The sequence below is a fragment of the Ictalurus punctatus genome, chromosome 12 (genome assembly GCF_001660625.3).
Source record: "Ictalurus punctatus breed USDA103 chromosome 12, Coco_2.0, whole genome shotgun sequence".
Classification (NCBI taxonomy): Eukaryota; Metazoa; Chordata; class Actinopteri; order Siluriformes; family Ictaluridae; genus Ictalurus; species Ictalurus punctatus.
The window spans coordinates 6,943,692-6,964,283 of record NC_030427.2 but is presented as its reverse complement, the minus strand read 5'-3'; the positions used below and the strand labels follow the sequence as shown (position 1 = coordinate 6,964,283).

The 20,592-nt window shown below is 37.9% G+C and overlaps 2 protein-coding genes across 10 annotated transcripts in view; one reads left to right on the top strand and one right to left on the bottom strand.

Moving 5' to 3' along the window:
- The window catches only part of stx16 (syntaxin 16), a 40,691-nt gene that overhangs the window by 10,314 nt on the left and 9,785 nt on the right, over positions 1–20,592 (top strand). For 3 of the 6 annotated variants that reach the window (XM_017482219.3, XM_017482217.3, XM_017482216.3), the window contains 3 exons: positions 3,992–4,135; positions 7,300–7,380; positions 7,536–10,713. In XM_017482219.3, the coding sequence (XP_017337708.1) occupies positions 3,992–4,135; positions 7,300–7,380; positions 7,536–7,637 (327 nt within the window). In that variant the 3' untranslated portion in view covers positions 7,638–10,713. Of the gene's footprint in view, positions 1–3,991; positions 4,136–7,299; positions 7,381–7,535; positions 10,714–20,592 lie in introns of those variants that run through there. The other 3 variants (XM_053684265.1, XM_053684264.1, XM_053684263.1) reach the window with 1 other exon arrangement.
- The window catches only part of gnas (GNAS complex locus), a 95,231-nt gene continuing 93,516 nt past the window's right edge, over positions 18,878–20,592 (bottom strand). For all 4 annotated transcript variants that reach the window (XM_053684260.1, XM_017481204.3, XM_053684261.1 and 1 more), the window contains one exon: positions 18,878–20,335. In XM_053684260.1, coding sequence (XP_053540235.1) covers positions 20,189–20,335 — 147 coding nt within the window. In that variant the 3' untranslated portion in view covers positions 18,878–20,188. The remainder of the gene's footprint in view (positions 20,336–20,592) is intronic.

Sequence of the window (20,592 nt, the reverse complement as noted above, 5' to 3'; positions counted from 1 at the left end):
TACATGATATTCAATACCAAAGTCAATACCATGGTGTGGTTTAAAAAAAAAAAAAAATTAATTTAATTAAATTAAACTCTCCTGGAGGACATCCTCCTCTGGCAAAGAGTGAGAGAGAGATTTTAGTTATCAAACATTGTCTGACAATGACTAATAAAACAGTGGAAGCTACAAGTGCGAAGGTGTGCACTCCTAAACACACACACACACCTTATACTCTGAATGCAAGCATTAGTTTAACTTCACTGATATGGCGGCAGGCCAAAAAGATTTATTAAAAGCATGAACATGTGAATAATTATTAGTGACATTAGGCTACATTTATCTGACAGGACCCGGGCTGAATGGCGATGCATGGCGGCCCATTCGGAGGTAGTTTATAACACTGCAATGTGTTAACGTTGTTAACAAATACCTGTCTATCGCTAACATTACACGGAGCGTAACGTTAGCTGGTTTCACGGCAACAATGCAGCTGCCTCAAACAAACATAATATAGGACCGTCTTTCAGGTGCTTCGCCAAATTCCAGGTGTTTCCTCGCTTTTGTTTGAAATGAACGATAGCATGAGTTGCACACCGACTTCAGAGCATCGATTATATGTTTGATGTCATCCGCCTCGAATGCGAAGTATTTACATATTTGACTCTACCACCTTTCCTCTCTATGAGTCGCGGCGGAGCTAAACTTGTCGCCGTCTTCTGTAGTTTTCCTCGTGTGCTTGTAGGCGTTCTTCTTCTACTTCACCACTTGTGGACCGACTAAAACACTTACGTGTATTTGCTGCCCCCTTCAGTTCCGGAAGAATTGCAACCTTGGTACCATCGTTACCAACGGTATGTATGCTACTGCAGAAAAAACAAGTACAGTCACGTTTTAAGAATGTTGATACCGACTTGGTACCAAAGTATCGGTTCTCGTGACATCCCTAATACTGTTCCCTATTGAGGATAAGAATCAGTCAAGGTTTTGTTACTGGTTTATATAAGTGCTTTTGCTGATCTTGGTTGCAGACGAGACACATGAATGTTCCATTCATGTAATCTATTGAGGAATCACCTCACAGTACTGAAGCTATTTCCTATGGAGGGTAAGAATTATTCTGTCATATACTGTTCCTGTTTTGAAGGCAAGAGTCATATAAACTCACCACAAAAAAATGGTGAAGATGGTCTGTGCACTCCATGTTGCTGCATCACAAAAGTCTGCCAATGATACTGCTCTTAGTGCTGCCCAAGGTGGTCATAGCATGTGCAATGGTATTTAATGATGTTTTTGGACACTAGACCTTCACACCCATATGTGATTTGTGAACATCTTGTTCCAGTTTAAGACCTCCCCTTCCAATATCCTTGCATAAAATAGATTTCCATGTCTTTGCATACAACTGGTGCAATGACAAAGTGCACAAACTTATAAGCTGATGTCTGACTCCTCGTCAGCATCCTGTGTTTGCTTTCAGGGGTCAGATCCATAATTTCAGGGTGTGGGGTTCAAACAGTTTAAACAAGGAGGGGCATAAACTGTACTGATTGCATGGTCTGCAGGATATGGCACAGTGTCATCCATAACAGTGTTTGTGGCATAAAATCATAGTCTTGCTCTCTGGATACAGGCCGGCTGCAAGACAACACATCATCAATCTGATAGCAATGTCCTGGTATGTAAGCAGACTTGGGATAGAAGGAGTGCATCCACTCATTTCTGTCTTCCTTTCACTTTCATATTTTTGCATCTAGTCCCTGTCTGGTGTTATTGCTTCCCTTTTCACAGGGAGAAATCATGCACAGGACCAATGCCTCAGCGAACACACAAATGCTTGTCAAATTGTCACATGCATAATTCTCTGATATGGCTAATGAGCACTGAGCAACATTGATATGGTATTAGATGCAGTATTCCTCATTCCTCAGTTGCTGCTTCTAACATCCCTACCGGATGCAGAAAGTCTGCATATGGGCAATGTGTGGCCACATGTTCCCTGACTGCATTCAGAATCGAGGCTGAAATCAGGAACACTGTCTTTTCACTTGCTACTGAATCTGTTAGCATAGCAGCAGCCAACATTCTAGATAATGAAGTAAACACAAGCCGTAGTGTTGTGAAGGGCTTTAGCGTGATTCGCACACACTTGAACTAGAAGTGAGGGATCCTTTATTGGCATGTCACTCTACTTATGCGGAAGCAAAGCGATCGTATATTTCACAGCAGTTGGAATGTGGAAATGTGCATCTTTCAGATCGGTAGCCACAAAGCAGTCATATTTGTTCACCATGTTTGTATGTGCAGCATAGGGAGAAGATATTAAAGTCTCTCAATTCTCAGAAAATAATCAGAAAATACTGTATCTTGAAAAAAACTCTGACCAGGCATGTGTACTATCTCTGTTGCTTGTTTCTTTTGCATTCTTCACTGCACTTCTGCAATCAATATGGCCAAATGCTTTGGGTCTTGCACCTCTGTGGCACAGATTCCTGTGTTCACTGGTGGTTGACGGGAGAAACTATACCCTGTGGACTGTGGCTTCCCAGCCACTGATCTTATTTTATCGACCACAATTGCTTTAATTACAGAGGGGTCTCTGCTTGTACTACTGACAAGGACATCTGTCTCTCTACTGGTGGCATTGATTTCAGCCCTATGGTTTCTGCTTCTGCCATTGTAGTCATTTTGTATGCACTTGTATAAGGTTCTATATATAACTTTTATGAATCTGGCCACTTGGTTGAGCTGATATACAACATAAAGGGTCATAAAATTCTCTGCGTTAGGTGGAAGATTAAGCTTTATTTTTGCCATAGTGGGCTTCATGCTTGTGTGTAGTGCATCTGTCTTTGCTGTGTCGAAGGTCTTGTACCTGCGGTTAACAGCTCTTGCATTTCCCCCATGTGCACTCATCTACATTCCAATGCAGTAAGAGCTCTCATTCTCAACTCTCCATGGGGTTTAGCTAGGCATGTGAGATTGTGTGCAACATGCCTTCAAACTATCGGTGATTGACCATAGTATTGCCTGTTGCTCTCAGGGGAGAAAAGATCTACATGTCATGTACACTTTGTCATAACAGCGGAAATAAAATACCAGAAGCTGGTTACAAGTCTGCTGTAGCAGCTAGTTGCTAACATACTGTCATTTAGTCTATTTTTTATTTTTTTTTAATTATTATTAATTACCTGTTACCAAAGTCAGGAACGCTGGCAAAACTGAAGTTGAAACCGTAAGTAAACCTAACGGGTTATTAGCTGTAATTAAGCTCATTATAAAATAAAATTATATAAACTATTCATGCATGTGCTCTGTGTGGAACATTAGTGGAGATACTAATTTAATTCTTGTATGGCGAAATAGGCTTGATAAACAACACATTGTTTCACTTCTTTAATTTAAGCCCCTGCTCATGTTTTGTGAGTGAAAACTTTCACATTGTACTGGGGAGGAAACCAGAGTCACCTGGCTCTAGTTTCTTAAAGTACAGGATATTAAGGTTGACAAAAATTTAAACAATTCAAAGTTAGAATTTATTAACTTAAGGTGTGATATTAATTATTCTGTGTTCACAAACGCTAGGCCATGTGTCTGCTTTCTGAGTAGGTGGAAAATATTGATTAATTAAAACTAAAGTTACCATCACCCATGGGGCATGTCAATGCGCTGTCCTTGATGATGACGACGATGATCTTACCACAGCAATTTAATGAAATCTTTTTTCAAGAATTATTGAGTCACTTGGTCTTGCTCCTAGGCAAGACGAGAAGGAGAAAGAGGATGAACATGGCATAATATTTTAAATGCTACACACGTATGGTCACGATCACAAGTTGACAATTTTGCCCTTAGTAATCATCTAGGAAATGAGTACGTGGGAAAACTCGACAGGTTACAGAAGGAAACAACCTTGGTGGTCGGGAATGTAAAAATGTATAACTATTGCTTTTTTTTCTCTTGTGTCCTTTGTTTTCCATGTCATACACATACCCTTGCTCTCTCTCAGGGTTTTACAGATGACCAGCTTGCTCTGGTGGAGCAAAACACAGTAATGGTAGAAGAGAGGGAGCGAGACATCCAGCAAATTGTACAGTCCATCTCTGATCTTAATGAGATTTTTCGAGACCTTGCTGGTATGGTGGTAGAACAGGTCAGTTTTTTTTTATTTTTTTTTTCTTTTGATGGAGAATGTTTTGCCTCTGAGTAAATTTAATAATGTTTTACTTTTACTGTGAAGCACCTCATGAACATGCATGTAACTCACTGTTGAAAGGCAGCTGAGTAAAAATGGACACTGACAACAAGGTTCTGATGCCTGATCGGGTTTTATTTGCTCCAAAGTGCTACACAAAATAAAAATAAAAGTAAAAAAAAAAAAACAGGAAAAACTAAGGAGAACAAAAACACTACTAAATTATTCCAACATGTAATCAAACAAACTCAAAATATATCAAAGTAACATGCTCTCAATTATAGCACAAAGTTACTGCTTATTCACAAGAAGACTACCAACAGGTCTTCTCTCTTAACAAGCCAAGCAACAAATGACTCAAGTCCAGCCCCTTAAATAGTGCATGAGCTCCTTGAACCAAACCATTAATTCAATTATTTAATAAATAAACTAAATCAGTCCCTGGTTTGATATCAACTTTCAATATTATAATAAAAAAAGCTTTTAATGATTAAATGAAAAAATTTAATAACCTAAAATACAAATACAAATCAGACCCCCCTTATCAAAAACACCATCTGCTCCTCCATCCCTGACACTATCGACCCACTCCAGTTTGCCTACCACCCCATTAGGTCTACTGAGGATGCCATCTCACCCACACCAACAGAAACAACGGGAACTATGTGAGGCTGCTGTTTATAGACTATAGATCAGCCTTTAATAACATAGACCCACACAGGTTGCCCTCCAAGCTCAGGGACCTCGGACTTAACGCCCCCCTCTGTGACTGGTTCCTGGACTTCCTCACAGGCAGACCCCCAGGTAGTGAAAGTTGGCCAGTTTAACTCCAACACCATCACCCTGAGCTCACAAGGTTGAGTCCTGAGCCCCCTGGTCTATTCTCTCTGCACATATGTCTGTTTTTCCTCTCACAATTCCACTTCTATGGTCAAGTTTGCTGATGCCACAGTGGTTATAGGCCTCATCTCCAACAACAATGAGGCAGCCTACCTTGATGAGGTGGAGAAATTAATAACGTGGTGCCAGGCTAACTGTCTCTCTCTGAATGTCAGCAAAACCAAGTTGCTGGTTGTGGACTTCAGGAAGAGGCAGCGGGAGGCAGCAAACACCCCACTTGAGTTTGGAAGGACTGCCGTGGAGAGAGGGAGCTTGTTCAGGTACCTTGGAGTACACATGTCTGAGGACCTGATCTGGACTAATCACATCCAAGTTCAGGTGAACAAAGCCAGACAACGGTTGTACCATCTAAGACTGTTGAGGAAACTCAGGGTCTATAGAAAGTTTAATGACTCAGTGCATCTCATTGTGGTAAGAAAACCGCTCAACCCAGGACTGCAAAGCCCTACAGAGAGTGGTGCACTTAGCTGAGCGCCATCCCTGGGTCTCCTCTTCCCTCCATGCATGACATCACCAGACGATGCAGTACCAGAGCTGCTAAAATCATAATGGACTCCACGCCCCCTGGTAACTGTCTGATCAGCCTGCTGCGATCAGGCAAGCTCTTCTGTTGTCTGATGGCTAAAACTGAGAGGCTCAGGAGGAGCTTCTTCCCTCAGGTCATCAGACTCCTTAATAAGGATATGTCCACCACTCAAATCCCTTCGGACTCCATAAAGACACTCCAGTCACTCTGCACTCTATTGACATTCCACACACTGCACTTTGCACATTGTATTGTAACTACACATAACATACGTGCATATTTTGCACATCCCTTTTTGCACATTCCTGTACATATTTCATATTTATCTTATTTCTTATTCATTTCTGATTTTTAATTTAGTCTTTAATTGCACAGTCTAAAGAAGAGTAGACCAAGTTTTAATTTCAGTGGAAGTTATATAATGTATATAACTGTATGTGAGACCAATAAAAATCTTGCTCCATCACACTCAGTCAATTATCACTTGCTTAGCTCATGTTCATACATTCAGAGGGACTACCACCCTTCGAAAAAAAATAAGCTTGGCCAGTGCAGCTCTACAATACATGTGAATACGTGACAATATACAGCAAATCTAAAAAGTCTACACAGACGTGTTAAAAATGTCATTTTTTTGTGATGTAAATAATTAAACCAAGATGAGTTATGCCAGATCTTTTTTCACCTTTAATGTGATGTAGCAACCAACAGAATTCAAGTGAAAAATAAATAAAAATGCTTTAGGGGGGAAAAAATAAAAAATTTGGAATAACCTGATTTGTTCTGGAGATTCCAAAACATTAGATTACATAGGAAACTTTAGACTTGCAGTGATCAAAAAGTGGAGAAAATCGGGCACCTCACTGTTGCCTCCCAAAGTGATGTAACAGAAGAACATTCACTCTGTTGATTGACATCATCGAGATTCACAATCCACAGATCCACAGTCACCTATGGCTAGGAGTCCAAGCAAGCAAAATTGGTCATGCTCACTTGGTGGGGAGGGTGCCATACTCTTTGTCCCACAATCACAGTGATACTAGTCAATCATGGGCATCTGTGAGTTCATGCATGCAGAAGGGGGCAGATAGTGCTTTCCTCCAAGTGTTTCACCACCCCATGATGCAGCACGAGCAGCAGTTTGAAAAGATATGTTTGGCTGGCTTCCATCTGGCTTTTGCAGAAAGCATGTGATAACCAGCACATGATTGCACACTTTTGCAACCAGTTCTTTTTTTCTTTTCTTTTTTTATTGCCATTAAAATGTTTCTTTTTGGTATTTTTTACTTCAATTTTGTTGGCTGCTATATCACATTAAAGGTGAAAAAAGGTTTAATTTATTATCTTGGTTTAATTTATTGAAATTTTTTTACATCACAAAAACCTGCGATTTTAATAGCGGTGTGTAGACTTTTTTTTATATAGATCATATGCTGTTGAAATTTGTTTTTCACTGACATTATAAATAATGGTGATAGAATTACTTAATATTTCACCCTTGCTATCCTTACACTATGATATTTGATCACTTTCCCATTGCTCCTACAAGTTCATTCAGTGGTGTATGACTGTTATAAATTGGTTTCGTGTGGTTAAGACAAAATGCGCAGAATCTTATCATTTGTGTCACCGGACGCATCATATTGAAAAACATTACGACCGAATGAAAGGCAGCTTATCTGTGTATTTGAAACAGGGTACAGTTCTTGACCGAATTGACTTCAATGTGGAGCAGTCCTGCATCAAAACTGAGGAGGGACTGAAACAGTTGCAAAAGGTAATGGCCATCTTTCTCTATTAATTGCTCTTTTTATTCAGTAAAAATGACAGTCACTTAAATATCCACTGTTGCCTTTTTATCAACAGTATCATTGAAAATACATTCAGTGCTTTCAGTGCAAATATTAACAGTAGCTTTTCCTGTCCCTTTAGGCTGAACAGTACCAAAAAAAAAATCGAAAGATGCTGGTGATTTTAATCCTGTTTGTCATAGTCATCATTCTAATACTTGTTCTGTTTATGACAAAGTTTTAATCATACCATGTATGTGTACCCAATTGAAGAAGCAAGGTGTTTTGTGTGAACTTCCTGTGCGCCATCTATTCTCACATAAATGCAATATAAAGAAACAGCACCCACTAATGTTCTTCTTGTGCAGATTTTGGAGTTTATATAAATCCAGTGACACAAGCAGGGTGCAGTTTCCCCTCCTGTTACACAGGCTTGGAAGCAATCCAGTGCTTGAGCATGAATTGTTGTCCATAATTGTTTTCAAGTGGTGTTGTTCACAGTAAGGACTGGATATGTAAGTAAAATGACAGTGTCTTCTTTAATACTGTTGCTATACAGACAAGCAACTGTCCGATCCACCCAAAAGCTAGAAGCCTAGTTTTGTCTGTCTTTTTCTTACCCAAAAGTTTATTTTTACTTCCATTCCTTGCCCTCAATTTAATTTGTCATGAACAACAGCAGAAAACAAATGAAGATGCTAAAACAACAATTCTTTAGTTGTCGGCCCTTTTAAAATGAGTCGTAGTTTACGGTTATAACGTGCACTCCAGCATGCTTTCACAGCGTTCTTGAACTTGATTCCAGAATTTGTTTAATGAGAAGGAAAAACAGGGAGATACCATGAAAAGTGAAACATTTGTTCTAGTGGTTCAGAAACATGAGGGAAATTATTTCCCAAGTGACCAAATTTTCTCTTGATCATGAGAGAATTATGATCCAAATAAATGTCATTGTGAATAGTTGAGCTTAATGTGCAACTTATTGTACACCATAGCTTTATTTCAATTTGTTTTGCGTGTTGTCATTTTGCCTGTCTCAGTTAAATGATGTTTTTGATAACCACACATTTATGTATATTAAAATTTACCCAGTTCAATCCAATTCACCCCCACCCACCATTATTTTAGTTTGGCAAGCTATTTGTAAGGGTTGAAAATGTGACTGTGATTGTATTTATTGCACCTGTCTGTCTCTGATTAAAGACCCTGCCAGTTTTGTCAAGCTGACCTTTGACCAAACACAACTCAGGTCGATGTATGTGACCGTACTACTGCTGTGTTCTGTAAAATATGAAATTAGCATGCAATTTCAGTTATTTATTTTAAAAACAAATTATTCTAGATGGCCAAAACTATGTGGACACCTGACCATCGTACCCACATATGCTTGTTAAACATCCCAGTCCAGATTTATTCTCCTCATTGCTATAACAGCCTCCACTCTTTTTTCAAGGCTTTCCACTAGATTTTGGAATGTGCCTGTTGGAATTTCTCCTCATTCAACCACAAGAGGATTAGGGATGTTGGGCAAGAAGGCTTGATAGCACAGTCAAGCAATTCACCTAAAGGTGTTCAGTGGGGTTCAGTCAGGGCTCTGTGATGGCCACTGAGGATGTCACGATACCAAAAATCTAGTAGTCGGTACCGATACCACCAAAAGTACATGATACTCGATACCAAAGTCAATACCACGGTGTGTAAAAAAACAAAAAAAACCTCTCCTGACTCCTGGTGGACATCCTCCTCTGGCTGATACTGGCAAAGAAAGAGAGAGAGAGAGAGATTTTAATTATCAAACACTACTGTCTGACAATGACTAATAAAACAGTGGAGGCTAAAGGTGCTAAGGTGCACTCCTAAACACACACACACACACACACACACACACACACACCTTATACTCTGAATGCAAGCATTAGTTTAAATTCACTGATATGGTGGCAGGCCAAAAACGTGTTAAAAGCATGAACGTTTGAATAATTATTAGTGACATTAGACTACGTTTATCTGACAGGACTCGGGCTGAATGGCGATGCATGGTGGCCATTCGGAGGTAGTTTATAACATTGCAGTGTGTTAGCCAATTATTTGTTAATGACGCTAACGCAAACATTACATGGAGCATAACCTTAGCTGGTTTCCTGGCAATGCCAGCTGCCTCAAACAAACATAATATAGGGCCTGTGTTTCAGGATAAGGATTAGAAGTTTTACAGTTTGTATGTGATGTTAATACGACTTGAAACTCACTCACCTGGAATTCTTTGAAGAGATCGGGGTGCGTGTCTTTCAGGTGCTTTGCCAAATTCGAGGTGTTTCCTCACTTTGAAATGAACGATAGCATCGGCTGCACACCGGCTTCAGAGCATCGATTATATGTTTCCTGTCATCCGCCTCGAAAGCAAAGTATTTCCATATTCGACTCTACCACCTTTCCTCTCAACGAGTCAGGGCGGAGCTTAACTTGTCTCAATCTTCTGTAGTTTTTCCCGTGTGCTTGTAGGCGTTCTTCTTTACCACTTGTGGACCGACTAAAACACATATTTGCTGCCCCCTTCTGTTCCGGAAGAATTGCAACCGCCGTACCTTCATTACCAATGGTACCTACACTACTGCAGAAAAACAGTCACGTTTTAAGAATGTTGGTACCGATGTATCGGTTCTCGTGACATCCCTATTTGCCACGCGTTCTTCCACACCAGCCTTGGCAAACCTTTGTTTATGGAGCTCAATTTGTGCACACGGGCATTATCATGCTGGAACAGGTTTGGGTTAGACCACTTGGTTCCAGTGAAGGGAAATCTTAAAGCTACTTCATACAAAGACATTCTAGACAATTGTGTGCCTTTAACTTTGTGGCACAGGGAAGGCCCACATGCAGATGTGCTGGTCAGATGTCCACATACTTTTGGCCATATCGTATTTGTAGAGTGCGAATGTTGAAGATACAGGGTCTGTCTTCAGTGTATGCAGGGAAAGAAGGCTTTTAAGTTTGCCTATTCAGTGATTTTAGATGTTTTTTTGTTGTTGTTTGTTTGTTTGTTTCAAGAATTTCGTATTCTTTTATGAAGGTCTGTGCACACAGACTTTATGAAATTCCCACATAGGTTGAAAAGGATGGATATAAACTAGTATAAATACAGCAGATCTTTATTTTAAGAAGAGGTGGACTAATTATTAATCATGGTTGCAGCATCCTGGTAAGCATTTGTTGATTTTTGAGGTTGTGAAGAACTGCTGCATCAGTGTGGAAATATATCTGATATTTTCTAAGAACTGTATATTGGACAGTTTGTAAGGAAATTAAACATATTGAAGTAATTTTGTGTGGTTATTTCTAAGATACTTCTAATTGAGTTCTAATTATTTCGTGTACTACAGTAAAATGATTCAAATATTTTACTCTTTATTTGTTCAGGGTTAGGATAGGTGGGGTTATGTGTGTGTGTTATTATAAGAATATATTATTTTTTTTAGAACTATAAGTACAGAAGGGTGATGATAGGGTCAACATAAAATAAGGATAATATGAAAGATTTTGGGGGACACGGTGGCTTAGGGGTTAGCATGTTTTCCTCGCACCCCTGGGGTTGGGGGTTTGATTCCCTCCTCTGCTCTGTGTACACAGAGCCTGCATGTTCACCCCATGCTTTGGGGGTTTCCTCCAGGCACACTGCTTTCCTCCCCCACTCCAAAAACATGCACTGTAGGCATTTCCAAATTGTCCATAGCGTGTAGATGTGTGTGATTGTCCCGTACCTCAAGCCCCGAGTCCCCCGGGATAGGCATCAGGCTCCCTATGACCCTGTGTAGAATAAGTGGTACAGAAAATAGATAGATGGATGGATGGATGGATTTGTCATTAGGTCTTTACATTTCACGTAAATAACAACACCTATTTAAGGATGGTTTCCACATTTAGTTAATTTGATATTATTTTGCATACTTAATTAGGCAGGTTTATTTCCAATATTTTTGGGCTTCACTCTTATTCGTTCAAGATTTTCTCTAGAATATATGAAGATATTTCTTAAAGTGAATTTTAAAATGGCTGTTTAAATTATTAAATTTGTCTTTGCTGGTTGTTGGTGTCACCTATCTTAAAAGATAATCTAGTAAAATGGCACCACATTAAAGCATAATGGAGTCGTTCTTTTTTTTTTTTTTTTTTTTTTTTTTTTTAAATATTCAGATAATGTGAAGTATGTAGTGAGAAGATATAAATTCTTCATTGATTATGCACATGTATGACAAATGTACACAGCATGTTTTTTTTAAGGTATTAAACACGCTTAAAATTTGGAAACTGCAATGTAAAGTACATGAACTGTGAGTTTAAAACAAGACAAAATAGCTTTCTCACACAATTCTATTTCAATGCCACACACTCACTGGTCACTTTATTTTGAACGTCGGTAATCATTCATGCATTTATCCCATCAGCCAATCATGTGACAGCAGCATGATAACTGCCATATATTTAGTGGCTATCTTTTTGTTTTGCAGTATTTTGATAGAAATCAAGAGACTTGTGTTATCTATTTATTTTAACACTCATGATGGTAGTTTTCCGTAAAAAAAAAACAAAAACCCAGCACTTCTACAATAATGTGATCACTTCGCTGTCTGTGAAGCGAACATGAAACGCAGGGGAAAATCTTGCTTCTGTTCATTTATACTAACTGTTCTGTGTTCATAGACATTTTTTTTTATTAAAAACACCAGTTTAAGAAACTAACTAGTGTTTGAATTGAGATTTTTACAGAGCAGTTCATCTGTTTCTGTTGCACGCAGGTTTAAGGCTTTTAACAGACTACACAAAGCAGTTCTGGAGCATGAACTCGTCTATAGAACACAAAGTATTGGAAGTGATGAGGGAAAATTGTTTATACTTTAGATGTTCTGTAAATAGTATTACTCTGATTTAAACAGAATTAATCTGAATTTGATTAAAAATGGGACAGAAATGTCACATCATCAAACCATTTCCAGGTACACAGACACACCTCCCAGCCAACCAATCAGCATTCGCCCAATGCATAGCATGGAAGTTATATACAACATGTAGTTAAGTCATGGGAGGACTGTGTGCTAGCACATCTCTAGCCGTTTCTCAATATGCGTTCTTAAGTGAACTTGCATCCTTGTGTACTCGTTCTACATCGTCAACATCCACTGCCGAAGTTCAATTCCAATACTCAAGAACACAAATAGCAGGGATGCATGAAATTACCCGTATGTGTTTTTGATATTGAGGATGCAGCGAATGCAGACCTGAGCACACCGAACCCACCTGAAGTCCAAGAAGTCATTGCGGCAAAACAATAGTGGATGATAGAAGCCTGACCCATAACTGTAGTTTTAACATCTTTTTAACAACAATAATCTAAATTTGCATCTCAAAAGAGTGACTTTGATCTATATATATATATATATATATATATATATATATATATATATATATATATATATATATATATATATATATGTGTGTGTGTGTGTGTGTGTGTGTGTGTGTGTGTGTGTGTGTGTATATTTATAAATATATGTATATATTTTTGTAAATATTTGATGATATCTTTTCATGAGACAACACTGAAGAAATGACACTTTGCTCCAATGTAAAGTAGTGAGTGTACAGCTTGTGTAACAGTGTAAATTTGCTGCAACACACAGCCATTAATGTCTAAACAAGTGAGTACACCCCTTATTATTATCATATAAGTAGTTGACTATTACAAAGTGGCTGATTTTAGAGAGGGAAAAACAGGAAAGGAAAAATGGTCTGGACATTATAAGTAAGTGGTTAATTATAGGAGAGAAAACTAATTTCTGTTAAAGCAATATGAGTTGGTAATGGTTATATGTTAAAATAATAATTTTATGCATTTCATGCATTACCACATCTTATTACTATTATCATTAACATTTCATAGCATAAGAAGGAATCATTCAGTATATATTTTTTTCCTTGTAAAATATGTAATACAGAGTGTTGTGCATTTGTCTTTTTGTTGTTTAAAAAGGTTATGACAAATCTTGCTGCTGATTGGTTTGGCTAATCACTTACAATTTTCTGAAATGTTTATGACTATAAATGACTGTATGATGAATAATTCTGCAACCAAAGTGAAAAACTGAGTGATCACAGTTTTGACTTTGGCTTTGGATGGACTCTTGTTTAAAAAATGTATCTTTGTTTTAAAAGGATGTAATTCCTAAATGGTTAATGCAATATTTTTGTGAAACAAGGGCAAAATTATGAAGATTGTGTCACTGTCCAAATACTTATGGGCCTGACTATATAGGCATTTCCAATTATCCATCCATCTTATATCTTCGAGTAAGCGGTTGAAGATGGATGGATGGGTTCAGTCAGAAAATTAAATATGAAAAGAGATGGCCTTGGCAACATCACTATAGTAGTGTTCTGCTGAAGCTATTAACTTGATGTATACATGTTTCAGTTGGGTTGAGGTCAGTGCACTTTAAAATGACTACTTAATATTTAGTGGTAAATCTTTGCTTTGAGAAATTGTCAAATCTTGCAATAGAACAATTACTTTTTCTTTTATAAACAAAAAACAACATTGTTGGTAGTAGTCAAGAAGGAATATATAAATATTGCTGCTAACATGCAAGTGCTTCCAAATGGACCCACACTCAAATAGACACACCCACACAATTATATTTTGATTTGAAGACTTATAGAAATAACACCAGATTTCAGCCCATTTGCAGTTAATTACTTCCCCTAGGATTCACAGGGAATTCACAGTCCACCACTTCATATAGCCATAACCGACAAAATTTAATGATGTAACCAGATTTTGTTGATTACATTTTGTTCATATTGGTGTTCAAGCTGTGTAATTTATCTACCTAAATACCTTTGTGGTAAAATAATTAAACCAGAATGATGAAACTTGAAGTAAATCATTCAATTTTTTTAAAGGTGGATCATTTAAGGTGGACACGTTTTTTATGTTTAGATTCCATAGCAATTCTGATTAAGCAGACAATATGATACAGTTAGATATTATTTCAACACGAATAATGTGACATGGAGGAACAAATAAGCTCCATAAGGTATGAAAAGCAATTTCCGCAGAAACACACAGAAATAACCAATTTGTGCATATCCATGTACAGAAATATATTGGCCATAATATGTATGATACGTGGTGATCAAATTGAAATCAGTGGTTAAATAGTATAATTAAAACAAGTATAATTTAACCCAGTTACAGTTCTTAGGAAAACCAAATTCAGTATGTAAAAAGTAAGTTAGTGAACCTACAAGAACCACTAACCGAATTTCTGATTTTGACCTTTTTTGGGGTGGGGGTGGAAGGGGCGTGCATTTACACAAAAGTGCGTATGTGTATGTAACTGAGACAGTTGCACTTTTTTTACGGCTAGAATTTGATCCTTTGTACAAAATGTACAGTAAGTGTGAGACATGGAAGGAAAAGCAACATGAAACCATGTATTATAGAAAGAGTCAGGCAGGAGGGCATTTTGATACTCAAAATCTCTCTCACTTATTGCTGCAGCAAGTTTGGATAGGAAACAAAAGCAAGAGGGGGGGAAAAGACAAAGTCGGAGTGTAACATCTTGCAGAAGACATGACCGTCTCAGACTGGTCAGTAGTTCTCAAGAGGGTTGTTTTTTTTACTCAAAAAAAGTTGCTTTGCAAAAACCAAACAAAGTATAAAATGACAAATAAATAAAAAGAATAAATACAACACTGGTGTTACAAGCTGGACCAATAGAGCACCAAGAGGCTGGCCCCTGCAACTCTGTGATGGCTAGTTGGGTTAGTTCATTGTTGTTTTCTAAAGCAGCTCTTGTCAGACAGAAGGACATATAACCACATCTGAGTTCTCTGAACAAGTTCAACACTTAAATAGCACTTACTATTTCTCCCTCTTTTTTTGTCTTTTTACTATTTTTTAGCAAAGTGATTTGATTTGTCAGAAAAATAAGAAAGATTTTGCATTTGGATTTTTTTTTTTTATCTCCTAAGAGTTAAAGCTATAAAAACAGTTATGCCCAATTCCCGACCTCCAAAATTGTAGTCTATTGGTGACAAAAACACAAAACAATAAACACGCTATATGGCCAAAAGTAGGTGGACACCTAATTATTGAGTTCAGGTGCTTCAGTCACACCTATTGCTAACAGGTGCATAAAATCAAGTACATGCAGTGTCACAGAGAAATAATAGTTGTAGAATTGGTTGGACTGAAGAGCTAAGTGGCTTTAAAAGTAGGATAGTCGTAGGATGCCACCTTAATCATAAGTTAGTTTGTGAAATTTCTGCCCTGGTCAATTGTAAGTGCTAATATTGTGAAATGGAAGCATCTAGGAGCAACAATCTCATCCGCAAAGCAGAAGACCACGCAAACTCACAGAGCCGGACCGCAGAGTGCTGAAGTGCGTAGTGCAAAAAAAATGGCCTGTTCTTTGTTGCATTACTCACTACAGAGTACCAAACTGCAAGCAGCTGCACACAAGCCTAAGACCACTATGTGCAATGCCAAGCATCAGTTAAAGTGGGGTGAAGCACGGCATTACTAGACTCTGAAGCAGTGCAAAGATATTCTGTGGATTGATGAATAATGCCTCACTGTCAGGCAGGCTGATGGATCAATCTGGGGGATGAATGGCATCTTAACATCAAAGCTCATATAGGTGTGATGGTCAGGTGTCCACATACTTTTGGCCATATAGTTTTTTTTTTTTTAACACACACACACACACACACACACACACGCACAGTGTTGCTTGGAAGTTTGGGAACCCTTTAAACTTTTATATATTTCTGCATAAATATGACCTAAAACAATATCAGATTTTCACGCAAGTCCGAAAAGTAGACAAGAACCCAGTTAAACAAACGAGAGACAAATATTATACTTTGTCATTTAGTATCATGGTTTAGGCCTGTTTTTCTGTATCTGGGCCAGGATCGCTTGCCATCATTGATGGAACAACGAATTCTGAATTATACCAGTGATTTCTAAAGGAAAATGTTAGGACATGCACTGAATCTCAAGAAAAAGTGAGTCATGCGGCAAGACGACGTCCCTAAACATGCAAGTTGTTCTACCAAAAAATGGTTAAAGAAGAATAAAGTTAATGTTTTGGTATGGCCAAATAAAAGTCCTGATCTTAATCCAATAGAAATGTTCCTAAAATTCCTCCAAGCGATGTGCAGGACTGATCAACAGTTACTGGAAACGTTTAGTTGCAGTTATTTCTGTACAAGGGGGTCACAGCAGATACTGGGGTTCACATACTTTTGCCACTCACAGATATGTAATATTTTCCTCAATAATTAAAGGACCAAGTATAATATTTTGTCTCATTTGTTTAACTGGGTTCTCTTTATCTACATTTAGGACTTGTGTGAAAATCTGATGATGTTTTAGGGCATATTTATGCAGATATTTAGAAAATTCTAAAGGGTTCAAAAACTTATATATAGGTCCATAAATATTTGGACACTGACAATTGTATTGTTATTTTTGCTATCTACCACAAAATACTGGCGTTTAAATTAAATAATGCTCAAAATGCAGACTTTGAGTTTTTATTTTTGGGTATATACATCCAAAATCAGATGAGCATAGGAACTACAGCATTTTTTATATGTGGTCTATTGTAATTGGACAAACTAATAAAAATAGTCATTTTTAATACTTGGTTGCAAATCCTTTGCAGTTAATGACTGGCTGAAGCCTGGAACCCATAGACATCACCAGACAATAGGTTTCTTCCCGGGTGATGCTCTGCCAGGAATTTACTACATGTTTTTTTCAGCTCCTGTTTCTTCTTGGGGCATTTTGCCTTCAGCAAGTGAAATGTGTGTACTCCTAAAAGTCTTGTTTTTGAAGTATACTTTGGGTCATTGTCCTGCCGTGTGAGGTGCCATCCAGTGAATTTTGAAGTATTTGAATTAATCTGGGCAAATACAACAGCCCTATATACTTCAGAATAAACACTGCTGCTTTTGTCAGCAGTCAACTCATCAATAAATACAAGGGAACCAGTTCCACCATATATGTTCATGCCATAAGATGAGGTGATATGCATCTGATCATGAGTATCTCCTACCCTTGTCCATACGCTTCTCTTCAAATCATTCTGGTACAAGTTGATCTCTTCTGTCTGTAGAATGTTGTTCCATAATTGTATGGGCTTTTTAAAAGATGGTTTTGGTCAACTCTAATCTGGTCTTCCTGTTTTACCAATGGATTACATCTTGTGGTAAATCCTTTGTATTTACCTTGATGAAGTCTTCTCTTGATTTTGACTTTGGCAGAGATATGCCTACCTCTTGGAGGGTGTTCTTGATCTGGCCAACTGTTGTGAAAGAGTTTTTCTTCACCAGTGAAAGATTTCTACCCTAGTTGTCATTCACCACAGTTGTTTTCTGTGGTCTTTCTGAGCTTTTGGTGTTTCTGAGCTCATGAGTGTGTTCTTTCTTTTTAAGAACATACCAAGTAGTTGATTTGGCCACATCTAATGTTTTTGCTATCTCTCTCATAGGTTTGTTTTGATTTTTGAGCCTAATGATGGCTTGTTTCATTGACAGTGACAGCTTTTTGGACTTAACAGCTACACATTCCAAATGCAAATGCCAAACTAGCCTGGCCACTGAACAGCTGGGTCAATTGTCCAATTACGGTACTTTAAGAAGGGGACCAATAAAAAGTGCCATCATTCCTTCAGTGTGTAACCAATTTGGGTGTAAATACCCTCTGTGCCCACTGTGAGTTCATGCTCATTACTTAATTTCAACTCTGCCTACTTTAGTAGACAGCTGAACAACAATAACAAATCCCCAAATTCTCCAAATTCTTCTTCTTTTTTTTTTTTAAATAAGGTAATATTCAGGTAATATAAGGTAATTATTTAATACCCGACTTTTTATATATATATATATATATATATATATATATATATATATATATATATATATATATATATATATATATATATAATGAGTTCTACATAGCATCATTTGGTTCTTTTTTTGAATCCTAAAATACTGTATATATAAAGGTCTGGGCAAAAACACATAAAAGAGACAAAGGATGACAGGAGATGCATCAAAACAAAAAGTTGACAGTGACAGACAGCAGCTCCCCACACTCCTCTGATGAGGGCCTCCACATGGAATCCTCTGCTTTTGACCTAATACCAGTTTGCCATTTTTTTTTCTATTAATTAATATCCAGTTTGAGACGAAATTAAAGAAATTTGTAGAAATTTAAAGAAATAAGTTTGGTTTTAGTTCAGTACAAAAATGCCCAATATTAAGCAACAGTGTGAAGAGACTGAAGAGTTTTCAGGTCACATGTGGAACAGTGAGAGAGGAATGAAGGAGGTAGGGTGGAGCTGAACAGCGCAATGTAACATTACCTTACTTATATCTTAGCTCATTTTACACGTACAATCATGATCAAGGCACAGGGAGCTTCTACAATTATTTTTTTCTTCAATAAAGTTGTACAAAATATTACATTTTACAGTCTGTACAAGAATAATGATCCAGCAAAGAAATAAAGATAAAGACAAAAAGCCAAGCCGAAGAGAGTAAGGGGAAGAGAGAGAGAGTAAAAATAGGAGCGACGAGTTGCTTGAATTTTGTGCCCCTTTTCCATATCATGGCTTTTTTTTTTTTTTTTTAAACTTAACTAGATTTTTTTACTCGCTCCTTTTTTTTTACTACACATTTTCCCCACATGTCAGTGTACAAGATGACTATAGAGACAGAGAGACAGACTGAGTGAGTGGGAGAGAATGTATAGTTATGGCATCTTGGAAAATGGAAGGTTAAAATTGTGAATAAAGGCATTATTTGCACACACATTGCATAACACTCAACAGATGAAACCAGGAAACAGAAGAGCTGACGTGCTGTTACCAGAATACACAGATATATATCTGTGTGCACGCGCATATAAATTTTTTGCACTGTAATTGGCTGTTCTGCATGAATCTATGCATTGTATGTTCTCACTATTTCTCCATGTTGCATTTGGAGAAAAGAATCATGTGATGGTTCTTGTGTTTGAGTCATTCTCCGCTCTACAAGCACAGCAACCTGGGGCTGAAAATACTCCATAATTCTACCCCCTTTTTAATCCTTTCAAGCAAACCATAAAGGTCTACATTCTTTCACGATGTCTTTGCAACAATCCATCATTTTCTCTTCTTCATGGGTTAGTCCATTTTTGACAGAACAGGAGAGACAACAGGCTCACTCAGGCAAAGAGTGGATTTTCACAATAGTGGTGTGCATGTGCGTGGTAAGTACATCATCAGAAACACATGGCTAATGTTTAACATACATAGGACAGAGGTTGTGGAGCAGAATTGTACACGTGTGTCTTTGTGAATGCCATACAAATATCTTCCTCATCCTGAGCAGAGCCTCAACAAGTGTGCAGGTATCTGGCAGTCCTGGTCAAACTTTTATTTTTTCCTTCTCTCTCAGCATATGTGTATGTATTCACTCTCTTTCTCATTTAACATTGGTGGTCATTGGCTATATTGTCTTTTCTGGATTGCACAGTCACCCTTGTTCATTAACAATACAGTATTCTCCTTGCCCCTCAGCTATCTCAGGATGGAGAAAGCCTATGTTTTTGTGTCTCTTATATGTTGCTGTGTGTCCTGGAAACTCATAAATAGTAAGTTTCATGGTAGCATTTTTTGGGGCATAAGTAGGACAGGAAGCCTGTAGAAAGTTCTAGACTGGGTTCCAGTGATGCTGTGGCAATCACAAGAGCTCATATTGCCGGAGATGCATGCGCTGGATGATGTCACGACAGTCATTGAACACTCGGCGGATGTTTTCTGTGTCCACAGCACAAGTGAAGTGTGGATAGCAGTAGTGGCGACCGTCCCCACTTGCTGTACTGATCCTCTGATGGACAGATCCAGTTTCAGATTAGGTATACACAGAGACAGTTATCCACAATTAATGGCTACATGAAAAAAGTAATTGTCAAAAACTGTGAAAACATATTTCATTCATGCGCTCATTTATTCATTCAGTCGATAGACAGACAGACAGACAGACAGACAGATAGATAGACAGATAGATAGATAAGCAGTCAAACCATGCTGACTACTGGAGACCTACATATTAGACATATAATTTAAAGTTACCTAAAATGGTCA